Here is a 20,056-nt window from a genome sequence, read left to right on the forward strand (position 1 = left end):
GATCACTCTAAATGTTAACTATTCATAACGCCTACGTGAAGCTAAACAGCACCATTCTTAACAATGAGGGCATTTAGAGCACACATTGCCTAATTCAATGGCAGCTGCACAGTACCTAGGGAATATAAAAGGAAGGCTTTGTGCAATATTCCTATAATTTTATTTTTCACTGACGAATCTTAATGTTGCAGGACAAGTTCTCCATCCTTCACGAAGCCCAGACTGGTACCTAATATGCTGCCAGGGAAGGGAGTGCTGCAGACACAGTCTGAGTACATCAAGCACACTGAGCCCTGAAAATTCCAGCCTTTGCATCCAACAGCTGTAAATTGATGACTTCAGCCTGGAAAGCTCTTTGGACTATATTCAGGTCAACTACGCTCTCATTTTATGTCAAGTCCGATAGCTTGGGGTGGGGAGAAGAGGAAAAACAGATAAATAGATCAGTGTAAGAGATGCTATTTAGCTCCTCTTTCAGGAATCCAGGACTGTCATCAGAGATGCGGCTTTTCCTTGTTTTGTTTGTTTATCTACCTTTCAACCACTTTGAGTCATGTTTCACTGTCCGCAGAGTTGGGCTTTCTCCAAGGCTCCGGTATATGACTGCATCTATTGCTAGGAAGTCAGTCACTGTGGCAGAATACAGCTTTCCCTCTGGGGAGGAAGAAAAGAAGAAACAGGGTGGGGAGTGACAGGAATACTTGACAGGAATAATTACTTTTGCTCAGTAATCAAACGAGAATCTTCTTTAAGAAAACTGACGTGAAAGAATCCAAATAGGTAAATGGGATTGAACATAAATTTTTAAACAGAGGTGTGTTGTGGGAGAAGAAACCTCATGAAGCAGCTCTTCACCAGCTTAGCTAAAACATAGTAATCTGCCCTCTCCAATTTATCCGCAAATGTCTCTAGCTCAGTGCTCATAAATTCTGTCTGTGCATGTGAGCAAAATAAATATGGAGAAACCTCAACAGAAATTAGTTTTAACCAGGAGAGAAAAGCAGACAGGTCTTGGGGATTGCCAGCTAACTCGCACTTATTTGAGTTTTTCACTCTGTGAGTACTTCTGGGCCAAAGATCACTAGTTAAAAATTCAGTAGTGTGCAGGGAGCTAAGGCAAAGCAGAGATGTGATGAAGTAGGACTGCCTGTCCATGTTTCTCTTCTAAAATGGTGTCTTAGGTCATTTCAACACGATTTATCAATTTCTCTCTCTTAAACAATACTGGAGGACTAATGGTAAGAAGGGGACTACAGACTGGAACCCCAAGGACAATCATAAGATGCAAAACTATCTGAAGGTAAATGCATGAGCTTTATCTGCAGTTTAAATTGATACTGATGGTCAGAACTGTTCACAGGTCATGATAACCTGGTACTGTTTCCCCTTACAAGGCAGGCCTTGGAACCATGGCGGCTGGTAGGAGAACAAGTGCCAGGGCATGAGGCCAGCAGCTTGAATCTCTGTTGTGTCTACAGAATATCAGAACAGCACACATCTAAAGTTTCCTGGGGCCTTGATGGTGCTTACTGCATGTGCAGAGAGTCCTTTGTGATAAGAAGCTCTTCTCACTGCACCTACAGTCAATGTTTAATTTCAGCTTGGGATTTAAAAATCATGACTGGTTTTTGCTAGCAGGACTTTTCTGCTTGTTCTCACCCTGCAATTCCAATCATCATTTAATAACAGCCCATTTTTTTTTTTTTTTTTTTTTTTTTAGCAGGACTTGGAAAAAAAAGGAAATAAAGGCAGATACTAAAAACAATTTAAAATAGTATAAAAAGCTGAATTGTTTAGCTGTGGATGTCTGAACTCATGTTAATACAATCACACATTTATTTTTTTTCGTGACAAGTTGCAGGAGACCATGTGACTAATTACAATTCACACATATCAGCTAAAATAGCTACAAGCTGCAAGAAGAGCCATATTCTTGTAAGCGTTCCCAGCAGACTCAGATGAGCTGGATTTGTGCCCTAAACTGCTCTGAAACAGCGTTCCTCTGCACTCTGAAAAGTTATCACACAGATCAGTATGTATGCTGTATCAAACCAATTTTACGAAGCTAGGAGACTTACAGGGTATATTCAGTAAGAATTTATCGTGACACTACCATTTTCAGACCGAATCATCCTAAGAGCTAGAGAATTTATTTCTATTAAAAATACTATTTTCAAATAATGTGAGGACTTCTACAGCCACAGGATGGGACTCATCTCACCCGGTTCAGCTGCATGTAGATAAATGTTTGCATTACATTGGTTATAAATGCCTTTTCTGGCCAATGTAGTGAATAAGGCATGCCTGACAGCTGACTCAGACTGCCCCAGAGACAGCAATCTGAGACACTTGGGATGCATCTTGTTTTGAAGGTGTGCCTCTTTCTCTGTGGGTTACAAATCACCTATAATCAAAGGATTTCTAGTTTTATGATCTTCCGACTGTAATTAAGAAACTACACAGTATCACTATCATCATGACCACCATTGCTTTAAAACAAAAGGACCCACTATATACCATAGAAGGAGCAAATAATTTTTGTACAACCAGCTATAAAATCTCTCCTTTGTAAAGCAGACCATGCCAGCTCAAATGCAGTAGCAGCTAATGCAGCAGTTATGCCATGGACATGATCTTTAGTGGCTCCGTATGTTCAAACTCCTACACCTCAACATTTTGGGAGGAATTGCTAAAGTACTTCCAGGTACCCAAGCCCTGCTTGCAGTACACCTACTGAAAAGGACAGTGACATTATCACAGGTGGCTTCTGTATTATCTTTATCATCTAATTTTACAGCCAAATGTAAGAGAAGATCAGAACGGTTTGCACTAATAGAAGTAACTTTAGAGTTGTTAAACAGCATATCCTGTCTCTTCCTCATCAAAGTTCACATAAGTCCTGCCCTTGCCCTTCACAGAAGCAGGATGCAGTCAGAAATGGTGCCTCACTCTGGTCTGACATTGTATTATTATGACTCCAGGAAATACTGAAATACCGAACCAAGAAACTGAGGCTTCACGCAATGCTGTTTGTGGTAGTGAAGCCAGTCCCAGACAAGGCAAGGCTTCCTGTGCGTGTGAGTTCCTTATGGCCCTTATTTTTAGTCATTATCCACTCCCTATCTGCTACCTTGGCATTTGGACTCAATGGCAAGCCTGGGCTGCAGGAAGGAAAGCAAAAGAGATTATTTCAGTCATTCTTCTTTACCCGCGAACAATGCAACGTTGGCATGCTTTGCATCGTAGGGGCACCTGGCCATTCCACTGAACTCATCACCCAGGAACTCCAGTGTATCCACCTGAAAAACAAAAGGGAGCTCCTCAGATACGGGAGCAAGACTTCTTACCCTGGACCAGGTTAATGGTAGCTTCATTTCTGGGCAGGGAGCAAAGCCCTTTCTGCAATTGCCCTCCTGGTTATGAACGAAGAACACGACAAAAAACACAGCGTTAAATAAAATCAGGCTGAAAAATGTGCATCCAGTAAGTCAGGCACCCTCTCAGGCCTAATCACTCTCACTTTTTACACACATTTTACAAAAGTCTTCAGTCAATATTTTATCTACACACAAGCTTCCTGTTGAACTGCAGCAGGCTACGTGGTCTGTGGTTCTGGCATGGGTTCAAAATATATCCTCAACAGTGATCCAACAGAAGCGCTTTTATACACAGCAAAAGACTGCAAGCCATAGCAGTCAGAAGAAACAACAGTAGGACAATTATGTGTATGTGCATTTCTCCCCCCAAAGTCCGGAGATTCTTCTGGTCTAGTCACAAAAGCAGTGCCTCTTCATATTCAGAAGGATGCCCTCCAAGCATCAGTTGAGGCTGTGTTATGGAGAAATCCTCTTACCATCAGGCAAGAATTAATCTGTGCAGAAATTGTAAAATCTAAGGCTTAAGTGTAACTCCTGGGAGACAAATTCACCCCAAGCACTGGTAATTATACAAATACACAGATCAACTTTACAGTAAGTTCAAGAGGGTTTAGCAAGCTTTGTGGGAAAGGTACAGCTCTTACCTGCTTAAGATTCTTATACAGCAGTATTTTGGGAATAAACATCTCCCTAGCATAGTCAAGGAACATGATGAGCTCACGCTATGCGAACCACACACAGATTCACAGAGCATGAAAAATAACCCATCTGGCAGCATCAGCTACTCCCACCAGCTTCTAGGTTGAATGTTACAGCACCTAAGTCCTCTGGTGGATGATCTGTCAGCATTCGTTTTCTGTCATGTGCCTTTTCTGTTCAAATCCATTGTGAAGGGAATTAGTTGTGCTTCCTTGAGGACGGAAAACACTACAGATGATAGGGAGGGGAAATGCAGTTCTGTGCAGCCTTCCCTATACTGAGCCTTGTACCGCAGGCTGGTCTACACTTCCACTTTGTGCGTGGAAGGATAGCCCTGTTCTCTGTCAGGCACAACTTTAGTGATCTCTCTCTGTAACCCAGTAATAGAGGAAAAGCCTGAGGAGGTGTCAAGGTGACTTCCTCTGACTGCCTGGGTATGAGGCAGCTCAGTGACAGATGAGGAATCCTGAAGGGGCCATGTGTCGTGAGGAATGAAACACCTGCAGCAGGGGTCAGGAGAGCCATTTATGCCAACGAAATCTGCATTTGTGTTAAAAATCAGCTTTCTAGCAAAAGCAGTGTGAGCAGGGGCCATGAAACAATAAAATGAAACAATAAAACTGAATATCACACTGAAGCCAGGAAACCTAGTTGCACATTAGGAGCAAGATGCAAGGAGAGGAAGAAAAAGAGAGACAGAGGTTTCAAGAACATCAGCTACCTGTACCAGATGCGTGATGCAAGCTCATACATGAATAAATCTGATTCTTCCTCTAGAGACTGAAATAAAAGACTATGCTGAACTTCTCCAATGCACTTCCTAGACTATAGACAATATAGTGGCTAAACAAAGTAAATCAGCACTGCAGAAAAAGCATTCACAGTGAATACCACTACGGAAGCTGTTTTCCTCAGTGTTAATGTCTTTATACTGTTTTTCACTTTGACAGCACTGAAGAGAATAAGAATTCTCTGCTGTGGTTTTGTCAGAAGCAGCACTAGTGAAGCTGAATTTTCTTTTTCCTGAAGGATAAGAAATAACCTGTGGGACATTGCAGTGCCTGAAAAAGCAGAGCCCAGATACCAAGGCCTAACTGAACTAATTTCACAGCTACTCCAAAGACATCCGCTGATGAAGGCTGTATGACATAGGATTGCTGCAAGCCTAAAAAAATGGGAAATATTTGAATAGATGGGCTACGGAGTTGAAAGATGTACTGCTGAACAACACACTTCATGCTGTGCCAGCACTGTCACAATAAATCCAACAGAAGGAAAGGTCACAAATGAAATCTCACTAACAGATCACATACCTTGTAGTTCCTGCAAGAAGGGTTGAATGCATTTGTTCCACAGATAAACAGAGTATCTTCGTTTCTTTTTAGGAGAACCTTAATGAAATTATGACATTCATCCTGAAGAAAGACAACAGAAAGTATTTCAGTTACTCTACTTGGGTGTCTGGTTTTATTTTTTTCAGTGTGATCTTTCACTGTCAAGTCTAAAATGAAATTGGCTGGAAGTTACTGTGACATTCTAGGCTTTATTTCAACTGTGTTTTACTGACAATGAGTGAGATGCAATTTATTTCTATTCTGGTGGTTAAAAATGATTACAAAGAACTGAGGATATGATTTCCATGTTGCAGTTCAGATTTTGCTGTTCACCTAGAATTTTGTTTGAACACTGTTGCTTTCCTCAGGAGTGAAAAATCTGATCATCTCACCTGTGCTGCTGTAAAACAGTCTCAGTGTATCTGCATGAAGCAGCTGGAACAAGCAGGGGAAGCTCTACGAAGAATCAGAATCAACATCTAACTCTGACCTCACGCGTGTTAGTTGTGTGTTACACTAAGGGAAGACTAGTGTGAGAAACAGTCCTCCCTCTATACACACTGACACGTCATATAAACTTTTCTGTAAGCCCCTACAGGAGGATGGACCACAGCACTTAGCTTTTGAGATGATGTTAACCTAAAACACTACACATGGCATGATGTTCAAAACCTCCAGTGCTCTAAGCTTTTCGGGATGTTGCTGTGCCTCCTGTCGTAATGCTTTATCACATTTAAAGTAAACTATTTTTTTGCAAATTAAAGCCTTCACTGGGCTGATGGAAAAAGCAATTACTAGCAAAGAAGTGAATGGCATGATCCATTCCACATCACAGACAGCAGCCTGAGATAGTAGTGAAGCAACTAAACTAAAGTGGCAGATGCAAAAGAAATGAAAATTGCCTACCTTATGTTTTCCCTTCATTCTGCATGTGTCTACATCAGCTTGTCTAGACTTCCACGTCAGTTTCTGCAAGGATCAAGAAAGAAATCAATTAGAGCCCAGAGGTTGTTGCATTTGATTTCAGAAGTAGAGGTCCCCTGGGGGAGACTAGCTGTTGAACATATACTCATTAAAAGCATTCTGCACCCTTTCTCTGTGATTAATTTGCCGTAACAATGAAAGATCAGTGATGTGAACCATTCACTTAATTTTGTGTTGCTATCTATTCATTAAACCAGAAACCTCTCCCTTTTATTTTTCTTCTTTTAAATCCTAATGCAACTCAATTTTGCAATAGGCTAAAACTTATAAGTACTTTTCCAAAAACACTAGATGCTCTTTTCTTTTAATTTAATACTATTGCGCAAATCAAAATAAACATTTATGGACTGTATATCCTGATTGGAATCTAAGTGGAGTATCTATTCCAGGACATTTCACATTAGCAAAGAAATTATAGTGAAGGCAATTCTATCATTTCAAGTTAGCTAGCATTCTGAGAGAGTGCTCTGTTTATCAAGATACTGCTGATTTCATCTACCAGCATTCTTTCTCTGGAATGCTTTCAGGTAAATTCCAACAATGCTAACCTCCTTCTTTTCTTTTTTCCAATGAATTCAATAAATGGTTTAATGTGGTAGGTTGATTAACGAGAATAAATATTTATTTAAAATGTAGCTTAAGATAGTAGTAACACCTCAGACACTACACTTCTTCTGACAATATTTCCTAGTAGTACACTGAGTCACCCTCCATTCACTAAGGGCCCCAAGCTGAATAAATGAGCATGAATGTAAGAACAGCATTGCTTTTATTTCCGTAACAAGCCTATGACCTCCCTTTTTTGAAAAGCAACAAGACATAAGCTAATCTTCAGCACCTTTCACAGATGTATCAACAAATTCTCCTCTCCTACGGTGGAATCTATGCATTGGCCAAACTGATATGGTCTTCTGCTGGACCAAAGGCTATGTCTGTCACTTATTACACTACGTGACGAGGAGCTGAAGGGAGATTATTTCTAGAAAATTTATGCTAATTTGCAATGCAGTAATGCAGATAAAGCTCTTCTTAATTTGAATTCATCTTGCCATGGAGATAATGTGGATACATCTACAAAGTGCTGCTATGGTAAGATTTTATTTACAGATTTATTTACAAATTTCTGTGCAAATATGTTAATAGTGTTTGCTTTTTATGATGAAAGCTTCAGTGTACGTAATTGGAATAGTATAGCCATTATACATAGGTTGCTCCTAAAGTAATGCCTCCTATTTTTTCCATGGAAACAACAGATGCAAACAGCTCAATAAAACTGTTTGATAGAGCAAATTCTCTGCTACGAAACACTTTTTGTCAACACAGTCATCAGCAGTAAGTGATTCACATCAATTAGATGATGAAGACACTCTTCATTTTGCGGCTTGACAGCTGCACGTGGCTATCTAGAACATGGCTTATCTTTCATGTCCCTGTTTGCCATTGCTGAAACACTCCATCCTCCATCTCACTGTGCTGACATCCACTGTTTGGTCTCCATTCATGTTCAGCAAGTGCTGATGAATGCCAACGGGTGCTATTTTTTCTGCGTGGAGAAATTCAATTCCACACCCTTGCTCTGCACACAACTCCATATCAGACGCCATTCTGTTAGAGTTCCCCTCTGCTGCGATTCGTCAAATGGCAACAACATGGAATGGAATATAATAATAATGGAATATGGAATATTAAATATAATGGAATATGCACGTGGCAGGGGGGTTGGAGATTCATCATCCTTGAGGCCCCTTCCAACCCTGGCCATTCTGTGATTCTGTGAATATTGGTGGGGAGGTCCAGCCTCTACTCCTACACCACCACCATCTTTGACATTGTGGGCCAATATGATAAAATAAAAAGCAGTTACTTTTGGACCATTGCCTTCTGTTTCTGGAAGATGATAAAAACTACTTACTTTGCTAAAATAAATTTCTTCTGTATGTGATGTGTCCATATCAACTGTATAAATATGGTCCCTGTAAACAAAAGCAAATGAATGCAGAGTCAAAAGGTGTAGTAAAACCATTCATTTTCCATGAGGAGACCTACTTGACAAGATAATCCATAATCCTTTCAAAAAAGGATCACAGGTCTTACCAGGGAACATTACTGACAGCATTACCTGTTTCTCCCAGAAAAGCACTTCCATATATAAACTGTATTTCCTTTCTTTAAGAAAAAAGAAAAAAAAAAAAAAAAGGAAATTTTACAATACTTCAAAGCAAGATTATTTCCCGAAATGGATTATATGAATAATTAAAATTTTGGATGGAAGATGAGCCTTATATAATTTTATAATTTCTGCTCAATGGGACTTAGAACTAATGCCAGAATGCAGATGTTTTTTCTTTATCTGAACTCAGATGCAATCTGTGACAGCCTTTGTCGCCATTCCGGGCTAGCACTCACTGTGCAATATTTAGCCACTCAGGGTTAAAAAAAAAGGTTAATTTTTTGTTTTTGTTTTTTTCTAATTTCAGATGTGATAATTTGGCTGACAGTATGCTAGCCAAAAGGCTGACAGCCACACAGCTCTTCCCAGGAGTCCTCTCTTCACATACCAATAGCCAAACCAAATTGTAAAATGCTCCTCTCAACAAAATCCACATTTCTTGCTTGCATTTACTTTCCTCAGAGTGTTTTTCTCAGAGCATGCTTCTTCTTATAATTAGCTGCCAATTTCTCTTAGGAAAGAATAAATAGACTCAGTCACTCAGGTAGAGAGATATTTTTAAACATCCTCTCCTGCTAAGCTGAGAACACAGACATTTCTATCTGGAGACTAAAAAAAAGCACAACCCACAGCACCATACTAACAGCCACATGAAATTGGGAATGGAGAGAGAAGAATACTGAGCAACACTTTTTTGTTGTTGTAGTTTTTTTGTGAAACAGCATTGACTTTTTTTGAGAATGCAGGAAGCTATGCAGATGGAGATCTGTGGCACGTGAGAGGTCTATATAGGAGTCTGCAGAGAGCAGCATACAGAATGCTTCCATTTTGGAAATTTCGGCTGTTAAGCCTAGCTTCACTTTTTTGGGTTTTGTGTAAATAGTGTTATCTCTCAAGCAAAGAAAACACAAAACACTGCCATAATAAGAATTAGCAACACTTCCCTCGCATGGAGAAAAGAGGCAGCATAGTTGCAGGGAACCTGCTTTTAAAAACCTCCTGCCTGCTATGACACTTGAAGTTATTTGCTGCATAAGATGCCAAACTGAGGAGCTGTGGGTTTTCTGCTCCTCCAGACTCTGAAAAAACAGAACTGTCATTTTCTTTCAAGATGACTTTAATGCCTCAGTTTATTATTATTATGATTTCACTGACATAGCAGTGGTCAGGGCTGGACTAAAATTACCTATTAGTGTGGTATCAGCTTCACAGACTAGCACACAGCTCCCTTCTAATGTACATCTCTGATGCTGTTACTCCTACTACATAAAAGTGGGAACAAAGTCTCTTGAATTGCAAATTAGGTGCTGCTGGATTTCTAAAAACATTCTTCCAGCACAGCTCTTGATTGTAATGATCAGTCTTAGTTTACATGGGCTATGATTTTTTCTTTTGAAACAGGACAATTAAAAATACAGTTGGGGTATTCAAAAAGAGGCTCGAGTTGCTTAGCTCCATGCTCCATAAAACATCTCCCAGGGGACTTACTTTCTGGTTTAAGAAACAGCTGAAAGGAAAATCATATGCTAAGTTATGGGATCATCGAAAGGAGGGTCAGTATCAGGCAAATTACCTATTACTTTCTCATGCTGCATTTGAAATAAAGCTGCTGACAATGCCAGCAGAGAAGCAAAGTGCTATGAGATGGTGGGGAAGGTTCTCCAGCCACAGACAATACAGGATTGTCCTTGCTCTCTTTTTCCCACTGCTGCCCAAATCCTGCTATCTACTAGCTGTGGTATGTGTACAGCTCGTTGCTAATTAAGTTATTCTAACACAAATTGACCTAATCCTTGAGCTTCCGTTTTTCCCACCTCCAGTCAGCAGAACTGAGTTTTGTTGCCATGGCATGGACTTGCAGAGGAAGGGAATTTAAATAATGCCACCGGCTGTGGATGACCCTTGGCCACTCAGAAAATGTGTAACAGCAAATGAGGAGGGAGCCGTCCCGATGCTCCACAGGCTCAGTCAACTCTTTCGTACACACACATGAAGGATGACAGATAAAGTGGACAAAAGCGGCCACCACACAAGGCAGTGGGAGGAGGTGGCATGGCAAAAAAAGCTCATATTTCTGAATGTGTGAGAGATGGCAAGATGTTAGCCTTCCCATGAGAAAAAAAGAAAACAGCTGCTCGTATACAGACTGTACCTCAGGCATCCCAGCTGAAAACCAACATGGTTTCAGGAACTTTGGTTGACTCATATTAATTTATCTGTCTGATAATATGAAGTAAAGCCTTTCCAAAGTGACACAGAATTATACTTCAGAGCAGTCAACACAGAAGTTGCACACCCATATGACAGAAGTGAAAAACAGACAGAAATTACTCTCTGTCTCAGTCAGTCAGAAATAAAGTTCCACCCGAGTCTGTCCTCCTGGAGGAGGCTGCCTGCAAAGCAAAGCTGTGCTTTCTAAAACAAGCAAATAAACAAGGCAAAAAAAAAAAAAAAAAAAAAAAAAAAAGTCCACAACAACAGAAACACCAAAACAAAAACTGTCAATGTGTAGCAGTTTGTTTTGACTGCTTTTCAGATAATGGTACAAATGTAAATTTATGACTGTATTTTGACGAGTGAAAAAATGATATGAAAGCAAGACCTGGTATGATATCTAGGGGACTTATGTTAGCTGCAATTATCTTGCTATCAAACTCTTCGAGAAACACCTTTGATTGTGTACATGCTTGCTTCAACCTTTGTATGTATGTAATCTCTAGTTGTATTACTGCCTCTGAAAGAGATCCAATATTGCAGTTGTAAACCCTCATTCACACTATCAAAAGATGATTCATTTTCTGAAGTTTATAACTTCAGATGAAAATTACCTTAGAATTTTAACTTAAATCACACAAGTTTCTCAGCCCAGCAGAGATCTTATTCAGTAGCATGTGGAGAGGGAAAATAACGTACCAAAGGGTGCCTGAGTACCAAAGGAAAAAAATGTAAGATTTTTTTGTGCGTGTTTAAGTACAAAAGAGATTACATCTTCATGATTTTTTGTAGGTCAGAAGGCCCAAGGAGTATAAGAGCATTCTCATTAAGGTATACAAATGCATAGCTACAGAATATGTAAGAGTGCATAAATGTACACCAATACACATATTCTCCTTCCCTGTATTTTCATTTTTTATATAACCCGTGCAACAGTTTCATATACCAAAATGCTTATGTGTGTTTTCTTGCTGTAAAGCTGGTTGCTTGGGCAGTGCAACTCTAATTGTGTCAATCTTTCATTCTGGGAACAAACTATGAGTATAGCAGGGCAAAATCCACTAAAGCAGATTTACCACCTTCTCCCGGCGAATGATTTCCTCATTTAAAGGAAAACAAACAAGGAAAGCAAAGCAAAATCAGCCTTGAAAAGGAGGAAATCCTGCCACCACCTTCCAAACACTTTCAGCCCACTCTCTGCCCTTGTGTGCTTGTCATCACACTGGAAGCGGTAGAAACGCCATGCCCTGAGCTGGGGCCTCACAGTGGGGTCAGCACTCCACTGCAAAGTGAACCTGAATCCCTCTTGGAGGAGAGGAACCACGGTCCTGTGTCCTACAGCCAGCTGTGGTATTCGACCTACACACTTTGCCAGGATTGAATGCAAGGAGAAAACAAGGGGTTGATCCTGGTCGCCTCTGGGAGAAGGGAGCAGTGTGACGGCCTGTCCGGGGACACCAGGAAAAAAGCAGTGTTGAGAACAACGGAAAACAAACTGGCAGTAATCAGAAAAAAAGAAAAAAGTGTTCTCTGCTTAAAAACCTCAAGCTCTTCAACACTTTGGTTTCAAATCCCTATCTCTTGCTGTTGCTTTGTGGAATAAATGATATGGTAGGGGAAACTGCAAGGAAGCCAGCAGGGCATGGTATTAAGCTACAGCCCCAAACTCTGGCACATGGATGAAATGTAAAGTGAAGCTTGTGAGAAGCCTGAGGAAGCTGTATTTAGCCTGTAGGTGAGCAGTTAACAGCGCAGTTTTCAAGCAGCCAAAGAAACAACCATGTAAAAAGAGCACCAGTGACTTGGCTGCTGTACACAGGAATTACTCTCTACCACAGGCCACATCTGATTGCCCAGAAAATGGGAAGGAACTGCTTGATATGAACAACAGACAGCTCCTGGACCTTACTCGGGGCTCTGAGGACAGGCTAGTGGTGAGGGGCTGCCTGTTCAGCAGCTGTTCCCTCACCCCCAGCCATCCCACCCACCACCTCTCCCATCTGCAGAAACAGCCTGGCCTTCTGTAGCTCACAGAAGGCTGCATGTTTCTGAGGAGCAGAAGGACCAGAAAAAATGAGAGGAAATAAGGTTCTCCTGGAGGGGCAGCTTTCCCAAACAGGATCTGGGTCCAAGAGCACCTGAGCTGGGCTTCTGACCCTTGCTAATCTTGGCCCTTCCTGAATTCATCCTGTTTCCATCAGGTAGTTCCCACTTGGAGATTGTCAGCCTCCTTTGCTAACAACAGGAGTGGAGAGGAAGTTACTGTTGGGTCTGTGCCAGGCAGGCAGCTGTATAAATCACTGTAGTGCCACCGAAGCTGGTCGTGCTATGCTGAGCTACACTAGCTAAATGAGTGGCTTGACATGCAATTTATATAAAGAGGTATTTGTATCCGCACAGAGCAGCAGTCCAAAAAAATCCAAAACACCAAATTCAGTTAACCTTTCTGAGTACATCAATAGAACAGCAGCAAAAATGTGTTTCTTCTCCACGCCCAACTTTTTGTTGCTGCTTTGTGGTACTGAAAATAAGCCTAAACTAGCAACATTAAAGTTTAACAACTCTTATTCAAACATGCATTTGTGCACTAACAGAATCATTCTCTAAAACATATAACTAATTGTGTGCACAAGTGAAATTACAGAATGAAGATGAATTCTCTCCTCCATGGCACCAGTCTTGCAAATTCTCTCTTCCCAGGCTCAAATGGAGGTGGAGCAACGGGAAGGAAGTCCTGAAAGGGATGGCTCAGTTTCTCACAGAACTGAGCCTCAGCTGACTGGCTAACAAGGTGTCCAATACATCTTACTAAGAGCCTGCAAACCTCTGTATGAGTGTGAGAAAATCCTAAGAATAACATGCCCAGCAGAGGAAAACTCAGAATATCCTTCCTCTTCTCCCTCCCGCTCTGTGCAAAGCAAGTAAGGAGTGGTGAAGCAGAGGACTACTGACCTAGCAGCAATGTAGAGGGTTCTGTTCATGACCGTGACCAGCTGGATGTCCAGCCGGTGCCTCTGCGTGGTGTTCCGTCCCGGCTTGTGACCCACAAACACCGGATACTGTCTTGTATCTGTGTGAAGTGAAGAAGAACAAGGTTCCAGAGAAAAAGCAAAGGACAAAACAGAATCACATGCTAACATGGCAACGGCTGAAATCTGTGGTTTCTCTTCTTCCCCGGCATCACAGCCTAGGGCGGGAAGGTACTCGCACAGAGGGCTAAGGCTGCAAAGGAGAAAGTCATTTTTTAGAAGACAAGAACTGTGAATTTCTTTAGAATGTAAAGCTGCTCTAGAGCTGTTGGCACAGAGGTACATGGCACTTTCTCACAGTTTTTCTTTCACGGCTTGCAGACTTTAAATGCTGGCTCCTGGCTGCCAAAGTGTATCTAGCAGGACAAAGCAGTTTTACAGTGGCCCATCAATCATCACAGTGACTGGATTAGTAGTGGTTAAAGCAAAAGACTTGGCTCTGAGTGGTTCGAATTGTCAGCTCAGTGGGTCTCCTACAGGACTGGACTGATATTGTAGAGCAGCTGCGGGGATTTCTGAGAAACTATGGGTAACCACTACTCAAACTTCTTTAAAATTAAAAGTCACTGCATATTATTTTGGCAACCAGTCTGATACTGCAGTTCTTCTGGAAACTGAACAACAGTACTGACTGGAAGCCTTCTATTGATCTTACGCTATCATCATGCCAGCTTCTTCCCCCTCTTTACGAATCAGCACAAGCATTTAGTCTCTCTCTACAATAATAGCGAATATTTTTGACCAAGAGCCACTTCGCAGTTAGGTTGCAAATGAATGCATGATCATGATGTCTAGATGCACCAACTAGGGAGCTATACAGGTAAATTCAAAGACAAGAGGACAATAAATCTCTGATGAACAACATCATAATACAGAAGTGCCACCTCTGTATATTCACAGAAGCACAGACTGGCTGAGGGACCCTTGAAGGCCATTTGGTCTAATTCCCTGTTCAAACAGAGTTACCAGAGCCGGTTGCCCAGGACCACATCCAGGCAGCTTTTGAACATGTGCAAGAAGGGAGAATCCAGACTGTCTGAGTAGCCTGTGTAGTGCTTAATCCTTACAAAGATCTGACTAGCATCAAGCCATACACGAGCCTTTTCCCCATCAATATGTTTTCCCAGAAAACTGCAGCTATTTGAGGGAGCCTGATTCTTCAGAAACTCAATTGGTGTTTTTCAGTTACTGTCCTCTAAAAGTATTCTCTCTGTCAAGTTTGGTTGAAGCACTGACTTTGGCAGTACAGCTTTGGCAAAGCACTTGAGAACATCATGTGTGAGAAACTCTGTAAATCAGATGCTGAGAACTCTTTGGGAAACATATTAATAGAGTCCAGCCAGGATTTACGTTCAGAAGCCCAATGTTTCTGACCAAGACGTGCAAAATGCCAACTTCTAACTTTCAGGTTCTTCTCTATTCGGTTCTGTTTCCTCTATAGGAAGTCACAGATCTAATAGAAGCTGGGCTTGCACATTCACATGCATTTCAGCACGCTGTGCTGGAGAGAATTTATCCCATGTTTCACACAAACAATCAGCATAACCATTTGGAAGGTAAAATTTTGCTGCTGAGAGCCCAGTGGTCACCTTAAATCAACTTCAGTAGGGTTTTCTATAGAGTAATTCTGCCTTGTTCCAGTACCATGATGTCAAAATCAAATTCCTGGTCCAAAGTACATTTAAATATGAGTTATAATTGCTAACTTGCTGTTTCTTAGCACACTTCTACAGGCTCACATGCTAAATACTTCCTATAAAATATCTCAAATTTTGGGACTTCAGAATTCTTTTCTTTGGAGTAATTGCAATTGAGCTGTGGCAAATGTGAAGAATCACTTATGTCAAATCTGACTTGCATGGTAAAATCCATAGAAAGCTCTCCACCTGTTTTGTCAGCACATCTCAATACTGATTTGCAGCTGTCTGTGTGACCCTTAATTTTGGAGAGTTTGCCAACAAGTGTTGGTAAGAAAGAAGAGAGTTTCTGTTACAAAAGATACTTTGTCTTATTAAAAAAAAAAAAGAAAAAAAAAAAAAAAAAAGAGAAATAAAAGAATCTACATTTCTAGCCAAAAAGGCCAAATGCTGAAGTGGAATACAGCAGATTTTGAAGAACTAAGATTGGTTATTTGTACTAGCTAAACCAATTATATTTTTAAAGCTCTTGTTTTAGTATGCTACTAAGATGAGCCACTGGTTATCCAGACCTACAATTTCACAGGGCAGGCGAATAACTATTTGATAACAGATAGGGAAAAAAGTTTCCCTCACCTGCTTCTGGATAAAACAAATATGTGGTCTAATTATGCTACAAAAGGATCTGTTTGAGGAGGAAAAAGGCTATGGCTTTGGAGAATCAAACAGCCCACCATCCGGCTGTTGTAAGTCAAGAAGTTCTTGTTCTTATTATCTGAGAATGTAAATTGGTTGATCTGGGAGGGATGAGGAAAAACGTTATTTATTCGCAGCATAACAAAATACTGTCAATTTGAATTACTTCCAAGCAAATGAAGGTCTCTTATACTCACAGTTGCCATGCGAAATACTGATTGGCTCAGAATCTTCTGGGAAACCAGCCCCAGCAAAGTGTAGCAGTGTGAAATATAGCAGCAAGGCTTCTGACCTCATAGTAGTTCAGCTGGGAGACTTCTTCACTTCACACTGTGAAAAATAAACAAAGGCTTTAAGGGATCCAGTTTCAACCAGTGCACAAAGAAATGCAAAAAAGCATCAACAGAAAGAATCATTACGTTTGGAAAAGACGTTCAAGATCATCAGGTCCTTCCTCCAACTATGTTTCTCAAATACCTTTAGGGATTGGGATTCCACCCTTGCCGTCAGCAGCCTGCTCCAAAACTTGCTTACTACCTCTCTGAGAAACTCTTCCTAACATCCAGTCTGTACCTCCTCTGGTACAACTTAAGACTGTTTCCCCATGTTCTATCACTGGTCAACTGAGAAAACAGACCAAAAGCCTCTTTTCTCCTTTTGAATAGATGGAGAGAGCAATAAGGACTCTCCTCAGCTTCCATTTCTCCAGACTAAACAGCCCCAGTTCTCTTGGCTATTACATATGTCTTGCTTTCTCTTTTCTGCATGCAATTGAGCAACTCACTGTCTTTCTTGCAGAGAGGGGCCCCAAACTGAAGACAATATAGAGAGAGCTTTCCCTCTCCTCAAGCCTCTTTCTGTAACTGAGGAGCTGTGATGAGTTACTAAAAAGAAACTGTCCAAGCAGGCCATTTCCCCTCTAGCCCATGCCCCAGTGGGTTCTTGGTTGAATACAGGCTTTAGCATCTGTGTAAGCTGCTCATATGCAACAGAGAAACTTCATGCCCTGCGCTGATCAATAGCCAACGTGAGTTTTACAGCAAATACTGAGACTGTACACTCTTTGGTTTGCATAATTAGATGATGACATACACAGTAAATAAATAAAAAACACAGTACATTATTCTGGTTAAGAAGAGATTGAGGGTTATGCTTCAGGACTGATTCATATCCTGTGGAGCAGTGAATCAAGTGAAGAAACACAGAAAGAGCTTGATGGAGCATGCAGAACATGTCAGTGGGCTTTGGCAGAAAAATATGTAACCATAAATTTAGATGCCATAAAACCAGTACTCCAACTCATGATAAAATAAGGGAGAGCAGAACTGTCCAAAACCAGCATTTTTCCCTTGCGTTCCACCAATGCATTCACTCATTCACGTTTCATGTATAAAAATATCCCTAAATCTTGAGTGTGAAAGGAACCACAGGAGCCTTTAGAAACAGTGAAAGAAAATAGTGCATAATACAGTAAATAGCCCATAATTCCCAGGCAAATTCACACAGGCATTGATCTGCAGGGAAAATCAGGGTAAAAGTGGGGTTTTCTTTTAATCCCTCCCAGAATTTTAAACCTTTGATGCTATCTGCCCAAGATTCCTTTTTGAATAAAGGCATTTTTACAGTAGTCTGTCAGTCACTCCACATTTACAGGCAGAAAGTCAGACTACATAACCTACACAGCCTTTGAAACTTAATTTGGAAAACGATGTGCTAACTTGCTCTTCTGAAGCATCATTTAATATTAGATAACAATGTCTCCTTTCTCTATACCAAAAACCAAACCAAACCAAAACACCAAAAAGGGCTTTACACGTCTTCAGTGTTACATTTTCATTCGCAATTTTGCAGGCATATTTCTCATCTCGTATCCAATTCAAAATGTCACAATAATTAATTTCCCTTATTATATATTTGCTTTTAAGTAAATTTTCTGCTCCTCTAACTGCACTGGAATAGAGAATCTGTTGCAGTGCAATATAGTTCATAAGGACAAATGATTTATTGTATTCTGTGACTATTACTCAAACACAAATTGGAAACTTGGCTGATTCTCTATGTCTATTAACAAAATAACTGAGACTGAGTTAAGCTGAGACTAAAGAAAAAAAATATCTAACGTGAGGCAATGACTGACATGAGCAGAGTGTCAGAGTGATGGCAAAGAATTAAAACAGCAACAGTAAATGCAGCACAATGCAGAAATGTCTATTATACCTTGTGTGAGAATGCGTGGTGGGAGATAGCACATTCATGTCCCAAGAGAAGCCTTCCTATCCAGCACTGGCTGGGTGATAGCTGTGTGTGATTACTGACACAGTTACACCTGCCTGCAGATGCTTTCTTTGCCTTTTTCCTCCATTTGTCTCTTTAATCATTGTTTACATTTTGCCTTTACTGCACTCCAGTGCACTAAGTTTCTTTCCATTTCCATGCCCAGTGAAACCTCACTTGGGCTCCTTGGGGATGCCCAAAGTAGAAACTAGGAGAAGTAAACACAGTACTTTGAATTTGCAAAGGTATGAATTAGAGCAAAGGCCTGCATTAGGTGGATTAATTTCTTTCTCTTCACGTAATTCTTCGATATGTAATTTTGCCACCTTTAAAATTCTGTCACTGGAAAGTGACTAAATAAGGTATCCAGTATTAACACAAAAATAAATTTGAATTATTTTCTTGAAATTGTTGCATTCCAGTGAAAAACTATATTCTGCAATGCACATGACCTTATGCTTATTTAGCAGGAAGAAACTTATTAAGCAATTCAGTTCTTCCTCTTGAGCCTTATTCACTCACAGCATCAGCCTGCAGGACAACAATCCAGACCACCTGGCTCACAGTGAGCGTGATTTTGGAGCAGAACAGCTGCTTGCTGCTACTCCCTGTCAGCACATCCTCTGTTATCAATGTGTTCCTACCAGGAAGGCATTAAGGTGCTGTATGCATACTGTTGCCACTTCACCTTAGAGCCTGAAAAACTTTTCTTGTGGGTGATTTTACACCGCCACTCTCTTCTGCCCATTAAAACATGCGTGCTGTTTCACATAAATATATACCAGAGACTGCTGACAGGCAAATGAATGGCATGTAACAAACTTATGCTGTCATTTTATGTACAAGTTACTGGACCAAATCTTTTTTCTTTTAGCTGAAAACTGTTAGCTCACAAATGAGCTGTTATATTGCCTTCTAACAGAGATTAGATCAGTAGGTTCTTAGTGTGGAATTCCCTGTCACTCTTAGGGGTACCTCCTGTGGAGGAAAAGAGAGTAGGAGACAGAAAAAGAACTGCAGTTCTCTGTTGCTGTAGTATTAACATCCTTGTTGGAATTCACACAAAACAATGCAAAATGCCTGCTTCTATCTGTCTGCATTTGGAGTAGACTGCAAATCTCTATCAATGTCTATGCCAATAAAATAACACTGAATAGGACACAAGCTACACCTAAGGTAAGTTTTTGGAAGAAAATTCAAGAGTAGTGTTATTTTTGCTGTTCTTACAGTTGTGGAAAGATCTGCATGGTCAGAGTGGGATTTCAGAAAAGTGCTGATAAGAGAAGGCTACACTTATATTTAGGACAAACATCCTTTTCAGCAATTCCTGAACCCTGGTTGGGCTCTTGGGAGTGATGCAAACGTTCTCCAGTGCAACTGTGCTTAAGCTACTTCTAATAAAAAATACTTCTAAGCACAGAGGTGGAGGAAGCAAGAGTAGATATGTGGTGATGCTGGGTGAGTGCAGGTACCATCTCAAAATAAACATTTTGTAAATGTCCATGGAGAAAACTTCAGTCAGTGTAAACCACTGTAGTTCACTTTGGCTTTCACTAAGCCATGGCTGCCCAACCTTTGGGCTTGCCTGGGTAAAGGGAAATTGTCTTGGGCTGCATTTATGTAATGCCTCCTATTCATTTCC

At 40.7% G+C, this 20,056-nt stretch overlaps 1 protein-coding gene across 1 annotated transcript in view; it reads right to left on the reverse strand.

Moving 5' to 3' along the window:
* The window catches only part of SEMA6A (semaphorin 6A), a gene marked incomplete at both ends in the record, with an annotated part of 60,146 nt that extends 43,709 nt beyond the window's left edge, over window positions 1-16,437 (reverse strand). Inside the window, 7 exons of the mRNA XM_079548592.1 lie at window positions 535-654; window positions 3,209-3,299; window positions 5,390-5,491; window positions 6,317-6,379; window positions 8,307-8,367; window positions 13,731-13,848; window positions 16,338-16,437. Of these exons, the coding sequence (XP_079404718.1) occupies window positions 535-654; window positions 3,209-3,299; window positions 5,390-5,491; window positions 6,317-6,379; window positions 8,307-8,367; window positions 13,731-13,848; window positions 16,338-16,437 (655 nt within the window). The remainder of the gene's footprint in view (window positions 1-534; window positions 655-3,208; window positions 3,300-5,389; window positions 5,492-6,316; window positions 6,380-8,306; window positions 8,368-13,730; window positions 13,849-16,337) is intronic.
* Window positions 16,438-20,056: the final 3,619 nt, after the last annotated feature.

The sequence above is a fragment of the Tetrao urogallus genome (genome assembly GCF_951394365.1).
Source record: "Tetrao urogallus genome assembly, chromosome: Z".
Classification (NCBI taxonomy): domain Eukaryota; kingdom Metazoa; phylum Chordata; class Aves; order Galliformes; family Phasianidae; genus Tetrao; species Tetrao urogallus.